The sequence below is a fragment of the Argiope bruennichi genome, chromosome 7 (genome assembly GCF_947563725.1).
Source record: "Argiope bruennichi chromosome 7, qqArgBrue1.1, whole genome shotgun sequence".
NCBI classification, from domain to species: Eukaryota; Metazoa; Arthropoda; class Arachnida; order Araneae; family Araneidae; genus Argiope; species Argiope bruennichi.
In genome coordinates, this window is record NC_079157.1 from 56,259,604 (window position 1) to 56,283,778 (window position 24,175).

The 24,175-nt window shown below is 28.9% G+C and overlaps 1 protein-coding gene across 2 annotated transcripts; it reads right to left on the bottom strand.

The window, feature by feature from the left end:
* Window positions 1–1,018: 1,018 nt before the first annotated feature.
* On the bottom strand, window positions 1,019–16,389 carry LOC129976255 (androgen-dependent TFPI-regulating protein-like). 2 transcript variants are annotated; one of them, XM_056089736.1, is made up of 7 exons: window positions 16,180–16,389; window positions 15,257–15,444; window positions 9,617–9,745; window positions 8,170–8,271; window positions 4,521–4,636; window positions 3,511–3,662; window positions 1,019–1,344 (listed from the first exon to the last, which is right to left on the bottom strand). In XM_056089736.1, exons 2-7 carry the CDS (start codon window positions 15,413–15,415, stop codon window positions 1,316–1,318), a joined length of 687 nt encoding a protein of 228 aa, XP_055945711.1. In that variant the 5' UTR covers window positions 15,416–15,444; window positions 16,180–16,389; the 3' UTR covers window positions 1,019–1,315. The 2 variants fall into 2 exon arrangements, with proteins under 2 accessions (XP_055945711.1, XP_055945710.1); XM_056089735.1 differs by having other exon boundaries at window positions 16,054–16,385.
* Window positions 16,390–24,175: the final 7,786 nt, after the last annotated feature.

Below are 24,175 nucleotides of genomic sequence, written 5' to 3' on the forward strand. Positions count from 1 at the left end.
TTTTCATGTTTTTGATTCAGAGCTTTTAAGTAGTTACAATTTAACTAAGATTGTTTTGCCAACTAACAGCAACAAAGTTATTTTCAAAATTTTAATTATTGATTTTTTTTAACATTTAGAGTTGAAATTACTTATTTTGAATTTTTAAATGTATTTTCATTTGCAGACAGCTACAATATTGCAAAACAAAGTATCTATTCTTTCATAATTCTTGTAATTGTTAGCATACATATGAAATATTTCATTATTTTCACATCAAAATCGGGTATGAATAATTTAGAAAAGTTCTGCGAATTTCTCACTGAAAGAATGGAGAATTTAGTTACAGCAAATATTTTAAAGAGTTTACACAAATCAAGTCTTATTTAAAAATTTGAGTTTACTATTCATTTTCTGTCAACATTTCCAAGATAAATAAATATGATTAACTGAATAGCATATCAAAATAAGAAATTTCACTTTATACACAAGACAAACAATTCCCACTCTATTTTATGTAAAATCTCATATTAAATTCAATCTAGATAAGCTTAATAGAATACATTTAATGTAGACTTTATTTTAATGCAACATGAGGACTATTTTGGAATTGATCCTGCAATTTTGAACCTTGGTCAGTTGTTAAGGATGACATCAGAGTTGATCACTCTTTTCCAAACTTCCAAGCCACATAAGCAGGAAGAACATTAGGCCCTGACAGCTTTAATATGCACTAGATTCACTTACACAATACTTTTTTGATAAAATCACAGGCTCCCATAGTGTCGGTTATTATAGGATAAGCAAATTAAGATAGTACATTAATGACATAAAGTTAAAAAAAATCTTTTTTCAAGCCAAACTGTTGAAAAAAGAAGAAAAATCATGACAATGTTTTTCTTTTGAACACTTTACATTATCTTTGTTATGATTTTAGCCTCGTTCCCATGTTAAAGTTTCACTACTTAGTAAATTTGTATTAGCAATTCAAAGGTTTTATGCCAATACACATTATTCAATAATACAGGAAACAAAAGAATATATTTTTAAAAACTTTATTTTGATTTTCGTAAAAAAATTCCCTCGTAAGAGAAGGCACACATTTAAGAAATATATTACTAACATATTATTGCTGGAACATTTGTGAAGGCAACTGAAACATTTCATTTGTATTGTTCTTTCAACTAATACAACAATCATATATTTCTAAGTTAAAAAATATGAATTAAGAAACAATGGAATGCAATAAAATTTGTACTACTTTGGCAACAAAGCTGATGATTGGTACCCACAGGATAGATTGTTCACTGAAATGCAGAATCTAGCAGCCTAAGATCTACTTGTTTTTGGCCACGATACTTGTACCTGAAATAGCAAATTGCATTTAATTATTAAAATATGTATGTGTATTTAAAGCCATTATAAAATATATATGGAAATCTTTTTTTAAGAAACCAACATCTAAATATGATTTATATAAATTACTTTCTTTTTATTTTTTCATTGCAATCATTATAAACCAGAAATTTCTGCAACTTTACAACAACAAAATTTTATAGCCAATTTTTTTTCAACCCTAATCTTGATACCGGATAAAAAAAATGAAACAGAAAACTAATGAATTTAAATAAAACACACATACATATATATAATTTTACAATTTGAATGAAATAGGTATGAAGTTAAATATTCATGATCTCTATATTAAACATAAAATTAACTTCTTAAAAATCTAGTTCATAATAAGGAATTAACTTGTTTTAGAAAATTGTGTTCTTAATCATTTTAAATATAACAAAACATTTATTTGGTGAACTGTAGAAAAACACTGAGTGTGAGAATACAAATAAAACTGGTGAAAGTAAATGACATTTTGTATTGCAATTGTAATTTAAGTAGAAATAATAATACAACTAAAAATGCAACATTAGAAAATGTTTAGTAAATTAAAAATTATACAATTCAATAAACAGTTAATGAGTTAACAAGAGTTCTCCAATTTTGTTGCTGTTAATCCACTACATGTGGATATGGGTTTTTTTGATAATCAATCTGCTAATCTTTTGATACACAGTTCAAGAAATCTTGTTATCAGTTACTACTGTTGAAGCCAATTTTTATAGACATAATCAAAAGCTGAAATCAGCATTAAATGAAAATAAAACCATCTAAAAGTTAAGAAATTTTAAATCAATGACAAGATTTCTTCAGACCAATTTATAGTTGATGTTTTTTTCAGAAAGTAAATAAAAATAATATGTAGGTCAAAATCATTTCAAAGTTCATTCAGAAAAAACTTTAATGGCAGAATATTGACTCTTTTGAATGGATTGGAAGTTAGATTTTAACGGCACAAGAGCCAAACGAGGCCATGTGCTAAGTTGACTCTTTCAAAAACAGAAAGTAAGAAGTTTTTATCAACATTGACAAATGTTTCAACAAGAATAAGTAATTAATTGAAAGAAATTTCCCAAATAGGATCAACATTTAACATTCACTGAATGCATATAAAAGTTTTTCATTAGTAAAATTCTCTTTTCTCCAGAAAAGAACAGATAAAATATTTAATATAAATCAGATAAACTTAAGAATTAATATTTAAAATGGATATTTATTCCAAAATGAAATAAAGTTTCAAAACATTACTTACTTAAATAGATTACTAAATATTTTTTAAAGCTCTATAAACAATTCAAGTCAAACTAACTAGATAGTTAAATGTTTAAAAAAAATCCCCCCTCCCAACAGAACTATTTTTTGTTAGTGTTCTTGTATTAAATTTAGTATATTTTTCATTATTTGATATCCACAGAACAGATGTTCACTGATATTTTATTTATCCTACTTTCCCTCCACACACACACAAATTCTTTTTAATGATATCTATAGGAAAGTTACTCTTATGCTTTAATAAATTAAGTTCCACTTTTAAAATCTTAAATAATGTGTATGTATGTTATTTAACTACCAAATCTTGCAATCAATTTTTTTCTGCTATTTTCCCAAACTTAATTACTTTATTTTGTGTTGCTATGAGCATTGTCATAAATGAATTTAAAAAGTGAGGAGAAGAAATTCCGAAAAAAAGAAATATCACTTGGGTCCTGAGTGTAGACTTGGATTGAAAGAATACGTATTCAAATACTAACATGTATTGATATGTTCATCAAAAGGAAATTATTCTAACACACATCATGTATTTAAATGAAAAATTCATTTTGATTATTGTATTATAACTAAATCTATGTGTAGCATATAATAAAATATAATCTATCACAATTCTTACCACTTTTCAGCTACTGAAACCTAATACTTTTGGAAATGAATAGTTTGTAACTATTACTATAATTATTATTATAAATAAAAAAAATTTAAGATACATGCAAAATTTGAGAACTCTAATTGGTTAGAAAGGTCTTAAAATTTTGATAATAAGATTTGACAACTGTAAGTAAACTATCTAATTAAGCAAAAGACTGTATTAAAGTATCTTAATGCTATAGAAAAGATTCATATTTTTAAAGTACTTACCCCAAAACAAGTAATTTATTTTTTCACCAATGATGTACATAGATAATTGTATCAAGATACATATTCCAAAGAATATGGATTTTTGCGTCCAATTTAAAACTTGAAGGACTGGGTATACCCAAATATCCATTGCAAGAGCTAAATAAAGAACCCTAAAACAATAAAAGCAGAGAAATTTATTCAGTTTATAAGAAAAACATAAGAAAGGAAAAGTTTCTAATAAAGTAAACTACTTACTGATTTAAACATTAATTTTTACTTACGTACAATTATTTTGAAATTTTTAGTTTTTGATTTGAATGAAAAATTTCATAAACAAATTTAATTGACTTAATGAGAATTCGATTAATATAGAAATAAAGAATGAAAAGCAAGAAACTATTCTTGAGAAAGCCTCAATTACAGTTTTGTTTTTCTAATATGCACCATAAGAATTTTTTTTATTAACATATAATACATGCAACATTAAAAATTTTATTTTATAAAAAAGAATTCCAAGTATCATATTGTATTGTGAAAGCTATTCATCATACAATTAAACATTTAATGAACTTCAGATTTATACCAATTATCACTCTTATACCAATTATCACAACATTTAATAAAAAGTTTACAAAATCTAGAGAAACTAGGATTAGATAATAAATTTTGAAGAGCTTTTCAGAAGAACGAGTGAAAAGAAACCATCAAATGCCAATAGCATTGGAAAGGGTAGCCAATCAATGTTTGCAACAAAAACTAAATCATAGCACAAAAAAAAGACAAATTTCAAAACACCAAATATGACAAGACTGGATAATACAAGGCTCTACCTAATACCTTGTCATTTCATTAAACTAATAAAATATTTTGAAAACATTTAAATTTACTTATTTTTAAATTAAATTTTTTAAAAATTGTAGAATTTTTACTTGTGGATATTACAATATCTTTATTTGAGACATTTAAAAGTATTGCTTTATTTTATTTCAATATAAAAATAATGTTATGATGGAAAAGACATAACATACCATATCATATACATAAGTCCAAAACCAATAGTATAAGTTAATCCTTCTGCTCTACGAGGATGGCGATGCCTCACAATATATGTTTCTATCAGAAGAGCAGGCAATATCACAGTATGCTACAAAAGGGAAAGAAAGATTTAAATAAAATCAATAAGTTTGAGAATCTAGCAATTACATTCTAACAGCTATCCAGTATAAATAAAACTGATAAAATATTTATTTTAAAAAAAAAGAACATATTTAACTACAACAATAAATATACAAAAATATTTATTGTTATTAAAAAAAAAAATGAAACGTTAATTGAATAGGAATTTCTTTTAACTATACTGAAAATAATCTTGACTGTCTAATAATTCAAATGATATTAGTTCAATAGAAAATCAAATTCATATATGGGAATAGTATAAAAGAGAAATAATAAAAAAAATTCTTAACATTTATAGATTAAATAATTGAACCATTTTTAACCAACACTAAATTAAATATAGATCTACATCTAGATACATATCTCCAAGAATATAGATTTATAAATACAATTACAGTAAAAGTTATTTTTTATATAAATCTGCACATTTAAATGTATAAAAATTCCACTATGAATGTCATTATCTACACTAACAATAAAAATGAATATGTATTGGCACTCTTTAGGTCAGACCATTAAACCTACAGCTACCAAATTTGGTCAAGATATATTTTAAATATGAAAATGTGCACCTTGATTTTTTTTTTTTCAAATTTTAAATAAATATAAGCTGGATTCTGATGTTGTCACATGATAACTTCCAAAAATATTCCGATTCAACTATGATTTTAACACAATTTTAAAGAATAAAAAATTATATTTTCAACAATGCCAATTTAATTACAGCAAAAAATTTTGGAACAGATTTAACTAATTTTTAAACATGTTTAAGCATATTTCAGAACACTATTTTCATTGCTGTGAATAAAACAAAAATCAGCTTCATTGTTTCATCAAAAATTTGATTATGCGACTTTCTTCCATAGATGAAAGCTAAAGAATTCTGCTTAGTATCTATATAAATTAAAATATAAATAAAAAGTTAAAACACAACTAAATTTAAAAGATAGATGAACCGAACATGATAACACCATGTCATGAAACTCGTTTCATTAGAAAGTCCCGGCACATTATGAAGAGAAGTTATAAGAAGACTATTCAAATAACACATCTTTAAAGCTTGACAATTTCACAATATCATAAGCTTGAAGTTTTATCTAAAAGATTTAAATGAAAGTAAATACAGCCAATATCTCTGGCAAACCAACTGGTCACCAAAGGCACTAGTTACAAATGTAAGCCCATTTAATAACTACAGTATATTTCCCCTTCAAGTTTCATGTTTCCCAATACTTACAATATTTCTTCTGTAAAAAAGGAAAAATGTTACAGGTTAGATTTCCTGTGTTCAGGATGTATTAAAACTTTCAAGTTTATATTTATAAAATGTTAAGTTTTCTGCTTTTACACCACACTATGCAATTCAAGCAGGGAGGGGGGAAAACAAAACAAAAGCGGGAAAAAAATGGTTTTAAAACCAACCAAAAATATTTCATGGGAAATATCTGTAAAGGCAAGGCAAATGAAAATAATGTCGATCTTTACAAACTTGAAAAATATATGGAATCTTAGAAGGAAAATCTTTTTGATCACAAATTTTGGAAGAAGTAATTGTGTTCCACATTCGAAAATATTTTTCAATAATGCTAATATAATACAAGCCATAAAAATGTAAATGTATCATGCAGAAAAAGAATATTTCTTCTCTCTTAAGTAATTTCATACTCATACTATAAAAGATAATTAAAAAAATATTATTAAACAGTATTTTAACTACCTGTCTCCTAGACAGAGCATAAGCAGAGTCACAAAGGCAAGTAGGATCAAAAATTAATTTACAATATTTACTTGATGCAAGTATTTGGAATGAAATACTTCATCTCTTTGCATGAGATGATGTTTTTCACACTTTTCTGGCACTTAGTCAACTTCTGTTTTAAATGAGAATGAATATTAATTAGTTTTTATTATGTAAGCTTGCATAATAAAATATGTATATGAACATGTATATGGTATGGATATGGATGGTATGAATTGCATGTATAGAGCTATTTTATTTATTTCTTCTATTCCACTTTTTTTTTTTTTTTTTAATTTGACAATGCATTTTTTTTATTAGCAGATCACCATTTGTTTCAATCTGATTTTAATGTTTAATTTTAATTTAAGATTTCATGAATATTATGCAGTTAAAAGATCACAAATTTCACATTTCATTTACATTTTTTTATGCTGGAATGTAGCAAAAGTTAATAAGCTAAAGTCTGCTGATTCATAATATTCTCATTTCAGTTGGAAGTTATCGCTTTTACTTTCAGCATTATTTTTACTTTGTTCTGGCTATGCATTTCTGAGGAAAAGTAGATTTCAGTGTTTTTGTAATGGAATTTTATCATTCCCGAGATCAATTCATTTTCTTTAAGTCGCGATTCTTTCTCTAGTTCCACCTAGGAGAGATATACATTCTTTTCAATCTGCCCCAATAGGGAGCATCTCGGATATGGCCTTGAGAAGCCCCTGTAATAATGGTTGGTTCTCACCACTCTAGTTTGTACAGAAATAGAGTGGGGTCAACTGCCCCCTTACCAATGACAGGACATATCTCCTACAGTTATAGTGTGGTCAGTGATGGTCCTTAGGGCTCAACAACAGTTCACATGGCATTCCAATAATTTTTTTTATATTATATTGCTTTGCATGCTGTAAAAAAATTTGAATGGGTTGAAATAACCACTTTTGAATATGTAATGAGTCTACAAAATTATTATTATCCCAAGCACATTTAATATTCATTTATTTTTCCTTTAATCACATTTATTTTACTTCTCAGTGTTTGTGTTTGATACAATTCATTTTATGAAATTTTTTCTTCATGATTTTTTTTCTTCCAAATCTATGTCAAGTCTGATTTCTTTTAGTGGATCACTATATATTTCAAAATGATATTAGCAATTAGTTTTGATTTGAGTGTTTGTGAACATTATAGATGGAAAATATTGCACTGTTAGGAAATAAAACTGATGCTCTTCCTATATATTTACATCTAAAATGTACTATACATAAAAAAAAAATTTTTGAAGCACTCTGCCAATGTAAATTATATATTCTTCCACAACTTTTATTAATTAATCTGTGCCAATCCTATTCGGGATATTGCTAACAGTATAATAGCTCATCTAGATAAGCATATCTTCTAGTAATATTAATATTGAGTATTTGAGAAATATACTTCTTTTATATTGAACACTTTTATCTATCTATCTATTTCTTAGGATTCACACCACTATTTATCTATTCTAATGCAAATGATCAAAACTATGATACTTTCTTTCATGATGCTACTTTTATAATAAATTGATGAAATAATTTATTTCAGCAAGTATGTAAAATACTTTCTCATTCATATGACTCAGATACAAAAATTATTAACAATTTTTCATTACACGACTTCAGAAAAGCATTTTACATTTTCAATTTTAAATCATTTGAAAAATAATGCATTTCCAATCTTGTTATTAAAAGTAAATGAATTTTATAAATAATAAAGATCAATAGACTTACTGAGACGTGATTTAACCAAGGTGGAAATACAGCATCTAAAACTCTTGGAAAGATCAGTTCTCTATCAATAGCATATAATCCCCAAAACATTCCAAAAACAAACTGCAACAAAACATATCATTAAAAAGAATTCAGTTTCAGTTCTACATAGATGTAATTTTATAGGAAATAATTAAACATATATAATTTTATAATAAACAGAAAATTAGAAAAACATTACTTACATTTTATAAAAATTGAAAATAAATAGATTCAAAAAGCTATTTCAAATTTTATTTAACATTTTCAACTTAACTATGATTTAATAAATCCATTTAACTTTTTCAATTGCTACCTCTATGAAGAGGTTCAAAATTTCAAACATTTCTGATTTGTATCCACAACTACTGAAAATATTTTATAAAAATATACGTATAAAAATATACCTATAAAAATATACGTAAATATTTGTTCAGTTGTACAAATTTGTACGAGGGTCGGTTAACAAGCAATTAAAATTAAGTGAACCCATTCATCATATATTTATACAAAAATTGCAAATAAAACCACAAATCCTTTAAAGCTCCATCTATTTATTGATACATGCATTAGATTTAAATTCCCCCAAATATTACGAAAAAGAGGAGGGTACTAATTTAAGGACGTAAAAGAACACACAAAGGAATTGCCACACATATTTACAAAACATTTTCCTCTTAATTCATTGCCCAGCATACCCTTGTATATTTATTTACATATACAGGTATGTCCTGCAAATAACGATGTCAAAAGATCTGAACCATTACTTTAGAAGTATTTATTTCATCTTTTGCTCTGTCCCCCCCCCCTTCATTTCAACAGAATTTTAATTTTGAAAACAGTCTATATTTTATTAACTATTCTGTTTCCCTGGTCAAATTTATATTGATATTTCTTTATATATGCTTATAACAACATAAAATTATAGTGATGCTAATTTTTTTTAGACTTCTACTACAAATTATTAACACTGCAGCATAAATTTTAATTTACACGAATCCTAGCAGCCATACTATTTTACTTAGTGCTATTATCATTATCATTATTTACTTTTCACAATTATGATATTACCAAAGAAACACAAACAATATAAGAATTTCATACAAAACTAGTTTCTTAAGTATATATATATATATATACACATTAAAAAATTTGCATACCAAAATCTTTCTTAATATATCTAAAAATTATTGAAGTTATTATTTGTTCTCAATTAGATTCAAATGTCATAAAAACACAAAATACAAGTCAGCATATATTATATTACCAAAATATATTCATAAATTACCAAAAAAGAAGTCTATATAAATTTTATGCATAAAAAAAGTTAAATATTCTTAAAAATATTACAAATTAAACTTGGAATTTAAATCATACAAGACTAATTTTAAAGTTACAAAATATTATCTAAAAATCTCAAAATACCTACCACACCATAAGGTAATACAATTCCAACAAACAATTTATCTTTAATTTTTGCCAATGTAAAGAAACCAGGAGCAGAAGTTTTCATTAAATCTAGAATGCAGGACACAGCATAGAAAACAAAATGGGCAATCTGGAAAAGGTTCAATGAAATATTATAAAGATATCAGAAAATAATAGTCAGTTTTAAAAAGAATTTCTTTTATGACTGCAATAATTTTTTTTAATTATTTAAAAAATATGTTTAACCTTTAATTTATAAATATTATAAAATCAGGAAACATTTTTTTTTCTTTATTCCCAATCAAATGACACCACCAGTACAGAATCAAAATTGGTATACACAATTAAATGATAATCAAGTTCTTATATACAATTATTACAAAAATTATTTGTTCCATCAGATGGTCTACAAACGGGTCCAAAAATTTTCTGAAGGATGCTCAAAACTTATTATCTTAAAAATATTGGTCCTGTTAAAATTCTGACTGAAAAAATAATGCAAAAGATTAATGAAACGATTTGAGCTGACAGATGAGTAATAGTAGACAGTGTAGATTATCCTATAGTACTACATATGATTACTTGCATTTAAAAAAAAAATATTCTTCTAATAGGTACCCAGACAACAGATCAAAGAATGTAATAAAATTTGATAGACCTGTCAATGCAATATTTGTTTCAGTATGCTGATGAAGAAGACACGATTAATTGGAGTATTAATGAAAGTGAGACATAGATCAATTATTATCAAGAAAGTTAATGTGAGTCTCAATGATGTGGAAGCACCCTTCTTTACCTTCAAAATAAATACAAAGTTGTGTCCTTGGGTTTAAATTGAAACTGCTATTTCCAATTGTTTCCTATTGTATCTGTCAATGCTTAGGGATTCAGTTCAAAAGAAAGCATACAACTCATTGAGTCAAAGAATCTTGTTCTATCAAGGCAAAGTAAGGCTTCAATACAGCTTGATTAACTCAGAAGAGAATTGAAGAGTTTTAGTGCATACTTTACTTTTCTTTGTCTGATCACTTGTGTCCTCCCTACCTTCCAAAAAAATCACCAAGACCATTAGCAATAAAAATAATAGAGCTTTAAAAACAATTAAAGAAATAGAATAACAGAAAGTTTGACATAAAATAATTATACTACACCTATAATTCCATTTGAATAAGTGCAAAAAGAAGTTTTAGCTTCAGTAAAACTGAAATAAATATAACATTCATAATATCCTAAGTATACATATAGTTTTATATGAATCCTGCAATAGTCAATATAAAGAATATTTTAGAAAATGAAGTAAAAAGTAATTGGAAATTTGAAGTAAAAAATAATAAGATTTCGCCTATCTAAGTTCAAATATTGGGTTGGCAACTAAGTAATTGCGGATTTTTTTTAGAAAATCAAAGACAATTTTTTCATAGAACCAAATAACTTTATTCTGTAATGTATTGCCCATTTTCATCAATGACCTTTTGCCATCTTTCAGGCAGCATCATAATCCCACGTTCATAAAACTTCTGGTTTTTATTAGCAAAAAACTGAATCAGGTACGATTTGACATCATCATCGTTATTGAAATTTTTACCATTCAAGGAGTTTTGTAAAGATCGAAACAAAAAGTAATCAGATGATGCAAGGTCAGGACCATATGGTGGATGTGGCAAAACATCCCAACCAAGCTCCAATAATTTTTGCCGAGTGACCAAAGATGTGTGTGGCCTTGCATTGTCATGATGGAATACACCTTTTCGATTTGTAAATTCGGGCCGCTTTTCTTCAACTGCATTGTTTAATTTCGTTAGTTGTTCAATGTAGACATCAGAATTGATCATTCGGTTGGGTGGTAAGAGTTCAAAGTAGACAATTCCTTTGTAATCCCACCAAACTGATAATAAAACCTTCTTTTGATGAATATCAGCTTTTGATGTTGTTTGAGTTGGTTCACCTGGCCTGCTCCACGATCTTTTCCACTTGATATTGTTGTAAACAACCCATTTTTCCTCGTCAGTTATCAGTCGTTTTAAAAATGGATCATTTTCATTACGTTTCTTTAGCAAATCCCAGCTGTTAATGCGTTGCGTTAAATGCGTTTCTTTCAGTTCGTGAGGAATTCATGTATCGAGTTTTTGAACATAGCCAAGTTGTTTTAAGTGATTTTCAATGCATGTATGTGATACATGAAGCTTCTCTGCAATCTCACGTGTTGTACTGTGACGATCCGAATCGATTATTGTTTTGATTAGGTCGTCATCAACTTCAACTGGACGACCAGAGAGTTTTTCATCTTTGAGTGAAAAATCACCAGAATGAAATTTGGCAAACCAATTTTGACACTGCCGTTCTTTTAAGACTTCGTCACCATAAACAGCACATACCTTTTCATGAGCTTGCGATGCGTTTTTCCCTTTGCGGAAATAAAAAAGCAAAATATGACGAAAATGTTCCTTTTGATTTTCTATTTTTCAACGAACGCCAAACGAAAACTATGCAATCGATCAAAAAACTTTTTTCACTGGTTGACAGCTGAATTGCCAACTATCAAATAACAAAATGTGTTTTACATTTGTACTACGTCTGCAAACCTAAAAATTCAACTGAAGCCATCTATGAGTGAAATCCGCAATTACTTAGTTGCCAACCCAATACATAAGAAATGTAGTTACTGAAAATGAACAGGATCCAAAAGTAAATAAGAGCTGAGATGGATTACTAAACTATTATTTTCTATACTTCTGATGCAGTTTCATTAATAATGGTTTTAGATTTTAAAAAACCTGAAGAGAAAAGTAACATTTTCTTTATAATGGCAGTGTTCTTTTATGTCAGAGAAACCATCAGAGTAGTTTGATATGAATAAAATTCTCACCTGTTAAAAGATTAAAAGATATTTCCAATTTTATATAACTCAAGTTATGAAAAGAGTATCTTAATTGCCTTTCTCAATATAATAAAAAAATGCTGCATTTTTTATTCTATTCAATCTATAGTGAGAACTATAAGATTAAAAAATTGATCAACTAAAAAAATGAAAAGGAAAAAATAAAACTTTACATAGAACTATTCTAAAAAGACTTAAAAATGTGTAAACTGCATTTGAAAAACTTCCAAACTGACTTTTTTGCAATTTTCAAAAATAATACGAAAAAAAAAACTTTTAAAAGTAAATGCATATAATTAAATAAGAGGCAAGTAAGGAATTCATTTGCTACCATTTATATACTACCTAAAAACATTCACTGCTAGTCATTCAAAGATATTACCTGGAATATTCTGTCCAATTCTTTAATATTAATTAGCACAAATATTCCAAAAAAAAACTATTTATAACCGAGATCAACTAATTAAATTTTCTAAAATATACTAATTCAAATTTCTTTCATTGATAATTAATGTTTCACTAATTTCCTGGATTTGAAAAAAAAAAAAAAAAGACATATATAGATGATATGACAAAAGAAAAAAAAAAGTTAAAAGGTAATCAACATTAGGAAATATTGCAATTTGTTACAACCATATGAAAAGTAATATTTACAAATGACAATTCCATGATTCTAGACACAAAACAGATAAATATGAATCCATATATGAATGAAATGCACAAGTACTCATTCAAATTAAATATTATCACTGGAAATAATTCATATTTAGTAGAATTTCCTTTGCTATTTCAATTAAGATAGGAATTCTTGGAACTTTCCCATTACTGACAGCAACTACAATATAAACATACCAAGAATAATAGCAATACGAGGAGAAACATGCAAGTTCAGGTTTACCATACATAAAGTTATGACACTTGTTATGTAAATGGAAAATGATATTTTGCAGTAACATTTATATTTCAGAACAACTTTGTTGAATAGTTAAGATTAATTTTACAATCCCATACTGAAATTACAATTATGAAATGCTACCTATAATATTCCCAAAAACTTAAGCAACAATATCTCAAATTTTTTCAATAACAATAGTTTTACATCAAAAGTTTTTACATAATAAATAAAAATGATTAACTATTATAATATTGTCAATTATGTTTATAATATTAATTAATATTGGAATTAAAATATCCAGATAACATTTTATTATTAGTTGTTTTATGTGTAATATAATAAGAATTTTTGTAGCTTATTAATTAACAGGGAGGAATTGATGATTCATTGGCGACAACAAACAAAATATTTATTAATAATTATCTTCTCTTATTCAGTATTTATTATCTTCTAATAAGTTAGAAGCATGTTCATAGGGTTGCAATGCCGATTTGATTTTGGTGCTACATTTGGCAAGTTTTGGCCCTTTCACCATTAATTAATAAGTACTGAATTTTGAATTTCTCTCTTTTTTTTTTTTCCCCTTTTATCCAAGTAAACAATGCTTAATATTTCTTATAAGTTATTATTTAGAGTATCTATAGGAACTGGTAGATACATTCATTTTAAACCAAAGTTACCATTTTGATTTAAATTTGGAAGTCCAATTTTAAGTATCATCATTAATCAAATATGTAAATAAACAGTAAACATACTTCAAAATGAAATAAACAAAACTAAAAATAATACATACAGTAATGAAAAATATATTACAAAAATAACAAATGTAACATAATAAATTAATAAATGCTTAACATATATAATTCATCAAAAGATAATTCATATCAAATGCAATGAAAAAATTTTATTTTAAAATCTACCATCTAGCTTACAGACCAAAAATACCTTGCAACACAGTTTAACAAAATGTAGTTTGATGAATGATAACAACTGGAGAAATATTCGTCATGTGACTGTGATATAAATTACCTTCACTATACAAAATGTCAACTTTAATTACAGCCCAATAACTGATTTCAAAGACATTCAAGATAGGCATATACTTCTAACTGGAAAAATACTCTAAATAACATAATGGAACATATTTTAAGTTCTTTGATTAATAGATACACTTCTGAAAAAACTACCATATTTAATTTTTTATTAATTCCTCCAGTCCTGATTGGATATATTTAGTAGAATATTTTTGACACACGACCATTTTAAATGAAAGCATTTCAAGCCTCTGCAATTCAATTTAACCAAGTTATGACATTTTGAATTTCATTAAATTAATCAATAGCTATCACAAGGAAATACAATACCATTATTGATATTCCTCGTAAATTCTGAATAGACCCAAAACCATTTAAAAATGATACTTAAAGCTTAATAATTCAGACAGTTTTAGTTGTAGAAGAGTGGAACTTTTTTTCTGTTGGTGTTGTCTAAACTACAAGGCATCAAGTATACTTAATATGAGAAATAAGATTAAGAGAGTATATAAAAAAAAATCAAGCATAATATTTCAGAACTACATATTTTGTTTCAAACAATATAAAATGTAATTCCTTAAATTTTTTAGACCATTTTACCAAACTGATAAAACTGCATATCATTAACAGATAAGCAATTAAGCTAATTTTAGCTAACGTTCAACATTTTAATTAAATTTCAATAATTGAAAAATCAAAAACATTTTTATAACAGAACTACTTATTCATTTTTAACTAGTTTTATCTAATATATACATTATATATATATATATATATATAATTCATGTTAGATTTGAAAAGTAAATTATGTACAAAAGTTGACATGATCCTTACCAAATTCCAATAAGTTAAATACTTGAATCGCCCAGCATAATGATAGTGTGGGCTTCTATGAGGCATTGGAGGCAAAAGCTGATATCCAATCAAAGCACAAAAATATACCACAGTGATGAGCAAGTGAAAAAGAAGCCGAATTGTTGTTTTTGAAATCATGATGAAGTGCTCAGTTATTACTTTAAATGCTAGATAAAATGAAAAAAAAAAAAAAAAAAAAAAAAAAAAAAAACTTTATTTTAATACAGGTTTTACAAATAAAGCAATAAAAAAAAAACTAAGAATTTATTTAGAAACACTAATAAACTAGTTAATTCTATTTTATTATATTAGTTTAAGACAAATTCTAAGAAATATTACATGGGCATATTGGACAATATATGATTTTAAAATATTTAATTCTATCGAAAGTGCCACTAAATTTTATTTTGTTACATGCAACTCAATAATAGACTATTCCTAGTAAATAGCACAAAAATGAACACTATCTGATATATAAACAATTATTTTTGAAATTAGAAACATGCATTTCATTTTTAGCAGTTATATTTATTATGCATTTTTCTTAAAATGACACTTTTTCTAAGTATTAAGAAAAGAAGAAAATTTTGTATTGAAAATTTCAGAGCAATGTATTTAAACCGTTTCTACGCAATTCAACGCCCAAACATCAAATGTTTTTTAAAACTATGCACTATTTTGTTTTAAGAAATCTCATTAGTCATTATCCTAACTTCTAAACAACTTTGTCACCTATCTCATTTATCATAAAACTGAATATAAAATTAAAAACTCACAGAAAAATACACAGCCAGCCAAACAAGAATTTTCCAAGTTTAAATAGCATACAACTAATTAGGTCGTTAATATATCTGCATTGTTCAGAAAGATATATTCACTTGAAGAGATAATGAGAATTATACTTTTATCAGTTTTATCATCTCTCAAGGCAACTTTATTTCTGACAGCTCAGCAACAGACTCGTCTACTAATGACTTGCATCTAACATTGTTTACGCCTCTGGGGAAACTGGCATGTTCTATTCCTCAAGGCGCGTTTGTTTTTATTCATTTTATTGTTATTAAAATGTAGTAACGGTTCTACAATGCTAGACAGCCAACAATTGGTTCAGCTCTTATTGGAGTACCCCATGATTGGTTAGAATTTAGAATGTTGTTTTCGATATTTGGTTTCGTTTTTCGATTATTTTATTTATCATTTTTCAAGTCATTCGAATTTTGTTTCTTAAAAATTAATATATTCTTCATCAATTTTAAACTTTTTATGGCATACAGCGGCTCAAACAATTGAGAGTGCACCTTACTTTTCCTTGATAAATCCGACTTTCAATATAAATAACACTTTATCGAGAAGTGAAAACATGTTTTTATTTTTACACATAATAAATGATTTAATTTGAAGTAAAAACAAAGAACAATCAACCAAACATTTCTAAACTGAAAAATTTTAGAAGCATTTTAAATAAACATATGCAGATTTTTATCTCAAAAAATTCAAAATATACCAATAAAATTTTTGTAATATTTCGCATAGAAAAAAAGTGTAAGTATTTAGTTGCATGTATTTTGCTTTTATAATGGCCTTTAAACGTCGTGGTACGGATTCGAGCAATTTTTGGTAGTATTTGAAGATATTTTACCCCATTCTTTTTGCAATACTTGTTTTAAATGGGTTTTATTTCTTATTTTGTGTTTTTGGACCACTGTTTCGAGTGTGGCCCACAGATATTCAATGACATTGATGTCAGGGTACTGTGGTGGTGTGTTAACTGCTGTTTACACTGAATTTAGACCACACAGACACCACACTTTGACATTAATGGGGTCAATTCATGTGACGTAAAAGTCACATGTCATGAGCTATCCGCGCATGGCATTTAAGTTTTGTAGTGATCGTTGCGTCATCTTTAATAATGTCATTCTAAAGCGCTACCTATCTACTTTCCCTAATACAATCTATGTTAATACTTCTCCCGGGGAATCCCCGTTCTGTATATACGTGCGCTAAACAGCGATGTTCGATAGTAGTTAGTGTAATAAAGAGTTTATTTTTCTAATAGCGATGAAATGCTTTATACTACACTCTACATGAACATCACCACAAATGGTGACCCGGATAAGAAATCACGCATCTCTTTTGATTTAATTTGATTAATATTATCTTACTAAGTTTCGTTTTGAAACGAAAGCGCACTTCATGATGGAGGAGATCTCAGCGGTAAAGATGCCTAACTTCATACCGTCCGACCCTTCCCTCTGGTTTACGATGGTAGAGTCAACATTTGAATTGGCTGTTCCAAAGTCAATTACAGCTTTTCGCACTAAATTCAACTACTGCGTGAGCACTTTGCCACCTGAAATCGCGATAACTGTGCGCGATATCATTCTTTCGCCAGATGCAACTGACGCTTACAGCCAACTTAAATCTGAGATAATATCCCGATGCGGAGAATCAAAATCTCAGGAAATTCGTAAGTTATTGGCTGGAGAGCAGTTGCATGATAGAAAGCCGTCCGAGCTGTTAAGAATTATGCAAAGACGTGCCGAAAGTCACAATATTGCCGATTCTCTTTTACTGGAATTATTTCTTCAGCAACTACCATCTAATGTGCAACCGATTCTTGCCTCAATACAACCTTTGACACCTCAAAAAGCCTCTGAAATAGCCGACAAAATACTGGATATAACACCAAACCAGGTAAATGCTGTTTCAAATGCAACTGCTACAGCTGATTCTGAACTGTTATCAGAAATTAAAATGTTGCGTAAAGAAATTGCACAGATGCGTCGCCATTCCAGAAGTCATTCACGGAATCGCCAACCTCGTTTTCGACGGAAAAGAACGGCAAGGAGTAGCGGCGACATACCCCTCGCCCAGTAGTTCTCGTCGAATTTTTGTTCGCGATAGAAAATCAAATGTAAATTTTCTTGTTGACACTGGCAGTGATTGTAGTTTGATTCCTGCGACTAGAAATGATAAACTGTGTATTCCGATTCAAAAATTCTTTGCAGCAAATGGTTCCATCATAAATGTTTATAAACAAAAGTTATTATCTTTAGATTTAGGTTTAAGAAAACAATTTGTTTATCCTTTTTATGTGTGTGATATTAAAACTGCAATTATTGGTGCAGATTTTTTACATCATTTTAATTTGCAACCTAATTTAAGAAATCGTCATTTAAATTATATGTATACACATATAAATGCTCATGCTATTCTTAATAATACTGATGTTCATTCTGTAGAATCTGTATTTTGTAATGATGATTTTTCAAAGTTATTGAATGATTTTCCTAATATTGTTAAAGCTCCATGTGCAAACCAAACTGTCAAACATTCTGTTATGCATCATATTGAAACTTTTGGTTCTCCTGTTTATGCAAAACATCGTAGGCTAGCACCCGATCGCTAAAATGGAATTTCAGCATATGCTGGATTTAGGCCATATGCGGCCATCCAACAGCAATTATGCCTCTCCTCTACATATGGTTCCGAAAAAGGGAAGTGACGATTGGCGTCCTGTTGGTGATTTTAGAGCTCTTAATGTTCAGACTAAAAAGGACAAATATCCGATTCCCAGTGTTTTGGATTTTACTAGCGAACTACATGGAACCACAATTTTTTCTCATATTGATTTAGTAAAAGCTTTTCATCAAATTCCGATTGCTCCCGAGGACGTTCATAAAACAGCTATTTGTACTCCGTTCGGACTCTTCGAGAGCACTCGGATGCAATTTGGTTTGTGCAATGCATCAAGTACCTTTCAGAGATTTATTGATGAAGTTACTAGAGATTTAGATGGTGTGTATGCTTTTATTGACGATTTATTAATTGCTTCAAAATCAATCGAAGAGCATAGACAACATCTCAGAGCTCTCTTTTCAAAATTAGACCATTATGGACTTACAATTAAATCTTCTAAGTGTACATTTGGTGTTCCTACCCTAGATTTTTTAGGATTTAAAGTTTCCAAAGAAGGTATTTCTCCAATTCCTGATCGAGTTAGTGCAATTCAAGAATTCCCACGACCCACTACCCTTACACAACTTCATAGATTTTTGGGTATGCTTAATTTTTACCGCAGATTTCTTCCCAAGGCAGCTCACATATTATCACCTTTGATTAAGATTCTTGAAGGCCATACTAACAAAAAGAAATCACCACGGCCAGCAAAAAAATCTGAAACTACTCTGCAATGGTCTGAGGAAGCTGACAAGGCATTTTCTAATGCTAAGAAAGCTCTTGTCGAAGCTACCCTACTCAAACATCCGATTCCTGGAGCTCCTTTAAGTCTGTGGACTGATGCATCCTTATTTGCTATCGGAAGCTCTTTAAATCAACTTTCAAATGGAATTTGGGAACCTATTGCATTCTTCTCAATGAAACTTTCTAAAAGTCAAACTAATTGGTCAACATACGACAGAGAACTTCTTGCTATTTATGCCTCCATAAAAAAATTTCGACACATGCTTGAAGGTAGGGAATTTTTAATCTATACTGATCAAAGACCCCTTACTGAAGCCTTTAAGCAAAAGCCGGATAAATGCTCACCTCGTCAACTGAGGCATTTAGACTTCATATCCCAATTTTCTACCGTTATTCGTTATGTCAAAGGTACAGAAAACATTGTTGCAGATGCATTGTCTCGCATTGAAATCAATTCAATTTCAAAGAAAAATTTAAATTTTAATGACATCTCACTTGCACAGTTAAATGATTCTGAACTTAAAGAATATCTAAAGTCTTCAAATTGTAAAATAGAAAAGCAATATTTTCCCTTAGAGGATGTAACCTTGTATTGTGACTTATCTACTAATTCACCTCGTCCGTACATTCCAAATTCTTTTCGTTCAATAGTTTTTGAAAATATTCACAATCTTTCTCATCCTGGCATTCGAGGAACAAGAAAGCTGATTACTAAACGTTATTTTTGGCCAAACATGAATTCATTTATTAAAAATTCTGTTCAATCTTGTCATAATTGCCAACGTTCTAAAATTCAAAAACATACAAAATCTCCTATAGGCACTTTCGCTTTGCCAGATGCTCGATTTGCCCATATAAATATTGATTTCATAGGACCACTCCCACTATCTGATGGTTATAAATATTGTATGACAATAGTTGACCGCTTTACCAGATGGTCAGAAGCTATTCCTACTTCAGATATAACTGCTGAAACAACATGTAAAGCCCTAATTCATAATTGGATATCTCGTTTCGGTTGTCCAGTAACTATAACTACAGATCAAGGTTAAAATTTTGATTCACATCTATTTAGACATTTGAATAATATTTTGGACACAAATCGAATCCGCACAACGTCCTACCATCCCCAATCCAATGGACTTGTATAACGTTTCCACAGGGATCTTAAGAGTTCTATTATAGACCATTGTCAGCCAAACTGGACTGAAACTATTCCCATAGTTTTACTCGGAATTCGATCTGCAATTAAACCGGACATAAATGCCACATGTGCTGAATTAGTCTTTGGTACAACCCTCAGATTGCCTTCTGACATTTTAACCTCAAAAGTAGATCTATCAGTACCAACGGATACTTATGCATCAAAATTCAAAGTACTAATGCAATCTATAAATCCTATCTCTACGTCTAGACACTCGGTTAAACCTATTTATATTCATCCATCCTTAAGTACTTGCTCTCATGTATTTTTGAGAGTGGACAGTGTTAAACCTCCTCTTTCACCTCCTTACACTGGTCCACACCTTGTAATCAGCAGGAAAGATAAAACTTTTGTATTAAAAGTTAATAATAAAAATGTAACAGTTTCCATAGACCGTGTCAAACCTGCATATGTGATGACAGGATCTAATGACTCGTTACCTTCTGTACCTGCAACTATTCATAAAACTCAAGGTGAACTTTCTTCTAAAAATGAACAATTACCGACAAAACCAACTACCACTCGTAGTGGACGTCATGTCCATTTTCCAACGAGATTAATAACTGAGATATAAATTGTTACGCATATATATATATATATTGTAACTGTAATTTTATGTATTTCATATATTATTGTATCTATTTACCATTTGAAATCATTATCCTATATTATACTTATTATGTGATGTTTCATTTTTATGCGCGTATAATTATCTTGTATTATCACATTTGTCGTTCTCCTTGTTCACTAGGGGGATACTCATGTAGTGATCGTAGCGCCATCTTTAATCATGTCATTCTAAAGCGCTACCTATCTACTTTCCCTAATACAATCTATGTTAATACTTCTTCCGGGGAATCCCCGTTCTGTATATACGTGCGCTAAGCAGCGATGTTCGATAGTAGTTAGTGTAATAAAGAGTTTATTTTTCTAATAGCGATGAAATGCTTTATACTACACTCTACATGAACATCACCACAGTTTCATCCGCACCGCTTTCGTCGATTAGTCTGCCATTAACGTTCTCCGCCGAGTATGAAGCGGATTTTTTTTATTTACATTTGAAGTTATAATTTTTGAGTCATTTTCTTTCCTCTTATTATGTGTTAAAAGAGGAAATACTGGTGTGCTGATGGATGTTTTAATGCGAAACACAAGAGTGACTGTCATGATAAAATGTTTTCTTATTTTCCTTTCAACAATCTTTCCTAGGGTTGGTATCTTTGGTATAGATTTTTTCAAGTCTTCGAAGTCGGTGATATGCTTCGATCATTTTGAAGAATTCATTCCGTGTGTGTTCATTTATTAAATCGTAAATGGAATTCCAGTAATCGCAAATGCTTCAGTAATTTTGTAGAAAAATTCTTCGAAAAAAAGAATTTGGTAAGCGATTTGCAAACAAAAACAATCAAACAAAATCGTGAGTGCATTTCTAATTCACTTTATTCACATTTAATAAAATTTCTGATAATTTTGAATATGCTTAGAAGGTTTTAAAATATTTACATGAATATTACATTGCATTTTCTAAAAAATCTTATCTAAATTTAATTAATGTAAGTAAACAAACTCCTTCTGCAAAAATAACAACTGCTATAATGCTAAACTTAGTTGGAAGTGAATAAATTTCTTAAAGATTTATTTAATAAGTGAAATCTTTACTAACTACTGAAAATTGAATTTTCTTATGGACTGTTATAATATATATATATAATTGATGTATTTTATTATACATGCTCTTAATTTGATAAATTGAATGCTATATATAAGAAATATATATATATTTAAGTTTTGAAAACACATGTCATTTAATTAAGTATATAAATTAGTTAAGTATAAAAACCATTAATTAACGTCAAATAATTTTTGCATTTGATTTTTAGTTTTTTGCATTATAATAAAATGCATTATGAGGTTTTACTTTTTTATGATGAACCTTAAATTTTTCTTTATCTTTTAGTAATTCATGTTATTCAGTTATTGCTGGGTAATCATGTCTAATAACAAAAGAGCAAAATGGATGGCTCCAGAAAGCATTATTACTAGTTTTCTAATTACATTTGCAGAATTGTGATGGATTCAGAGTGAATTTATATCAAACAACTTTTCTATTGTTAAAAATGAAATGTCAATAATTTATTGTATTTAAACAGAAATTGACTGTTATCATAATATTATGTTATACCATTGTGCACCTCAGTTATTTCTGTTTTAATAAATACAGATCTTTTCATTGAAAATTAATTTCCATATCAGCATTTATTATATAATTTTTATTCCCAACTTCATTGCTTCATGCATGTTTCACTTTTTTTTTTCTTTCTATTTTTTTAACATATCAATTTTGAATTATAAAATTCTGTAAAAGCATAAAAAGTATTTCTTTTAACTCATTTAACTTCTCTCTCTCTCTCTCTCTCTATATATATATATATATATATATATATTGTTACAAATCTGTAATTTTGCTACCCGGCATGAATAGTGTCATCGTGAGAAAGACCGTTGTAAGATCTGTGCTGAGCAGCTGCCGCGTAAATGACCTGAGAGCTTGGCGACGAATTTGGCGAGTTTAGCGACTAAATGGATACTACTGGAAAGTTCGAGAACTTTCACGATCCATCCACCAAGACCCGAGATACAGCCAGGTACGCTCTGATTGGTCTGAAGATTCCAGCCCCGCCTCCCGGAACTATAAAAGACAAGCACTCTGAAGCTGGTAGGAAGTTGTTGAAGAAGTCGGTGGAATACATTGGTTATGGACCTCGACAACATGGATCCAATTGCCAAAAGCGACGAAATAAATAGATGCAAAGATGCTATATTTCATGGGAAGAAGAAAGTAACAGAAGTCCGCTACATGATAAGAAAGAACCCCAACAGCAGGGAATTGGCCACCCTAGAGAAAAAAGCCCAACAAGAGGTTAATGAACTCTAAGAAAGGCTCCGAATCTTGACAGTAAATCAACAACAAGGACCAAGGAATGACCCAGACCAGCCTGCTCCTAGACCAACCACCAAATCCGTTGTTTCCGCAGACTCATCACCCGAAAAAACTCTACAGAAGAGCACAGATGCCACACAACCCGATGAATATATGAATGTCGACGACTTCATACCAGTATCCCCAAGGAAAACGGCGAAGAGAACTCTCTCTACAACTAATGAACCTGATATTGAGACTGCGAATAAATACGCCCTTTTGGAAGACGATAAAAAGCAAGAAATCACACACTCTGAAGATCCCAAAAAGTCAAAAATCCCAGCCATCAATCTGAAAATATCCGAAAACTACAGCATTATACTGCAAGAAATCTCCCGACAATTCCCAAGAACCGTCAACACCTTCAGAAATAGCTTTATCCAAATCTCGCCATATGTCAAAGAAGAAAGAGATAAGATTCTCACCCTCCTAGATGAAAAGAATCAAGAATATGTTCTCTCTGAATCTTTTGAAGACCGCCTACTTAAAATCATCATCAAGGGAC

Bases quoted from the DNA above. Each gene is read 5' to 3' on its own strand.
- LOC129976255 (XM_056089736.1), bottom strand. From the start codon at position 15,415: ATGATTTCAAAAACAACAATTCGGCTTCTTTTTCACTTGCTCATCACT. The intron at 9,746-15,256 runs GTAAGGATCATG...AACCTTTTCCAG, and splicing joins ATTTAACTTATTGGAATTTG to ATTGCCCATTTTGTTTTCTA. The intron at 8,272-9,616 runs GTAGGTATTTTG...GTTTTGTTGCAG, and splicing joins TTGTATTACCTTATGGTGTG to TTTGTTTTTGGAATGTTTTG.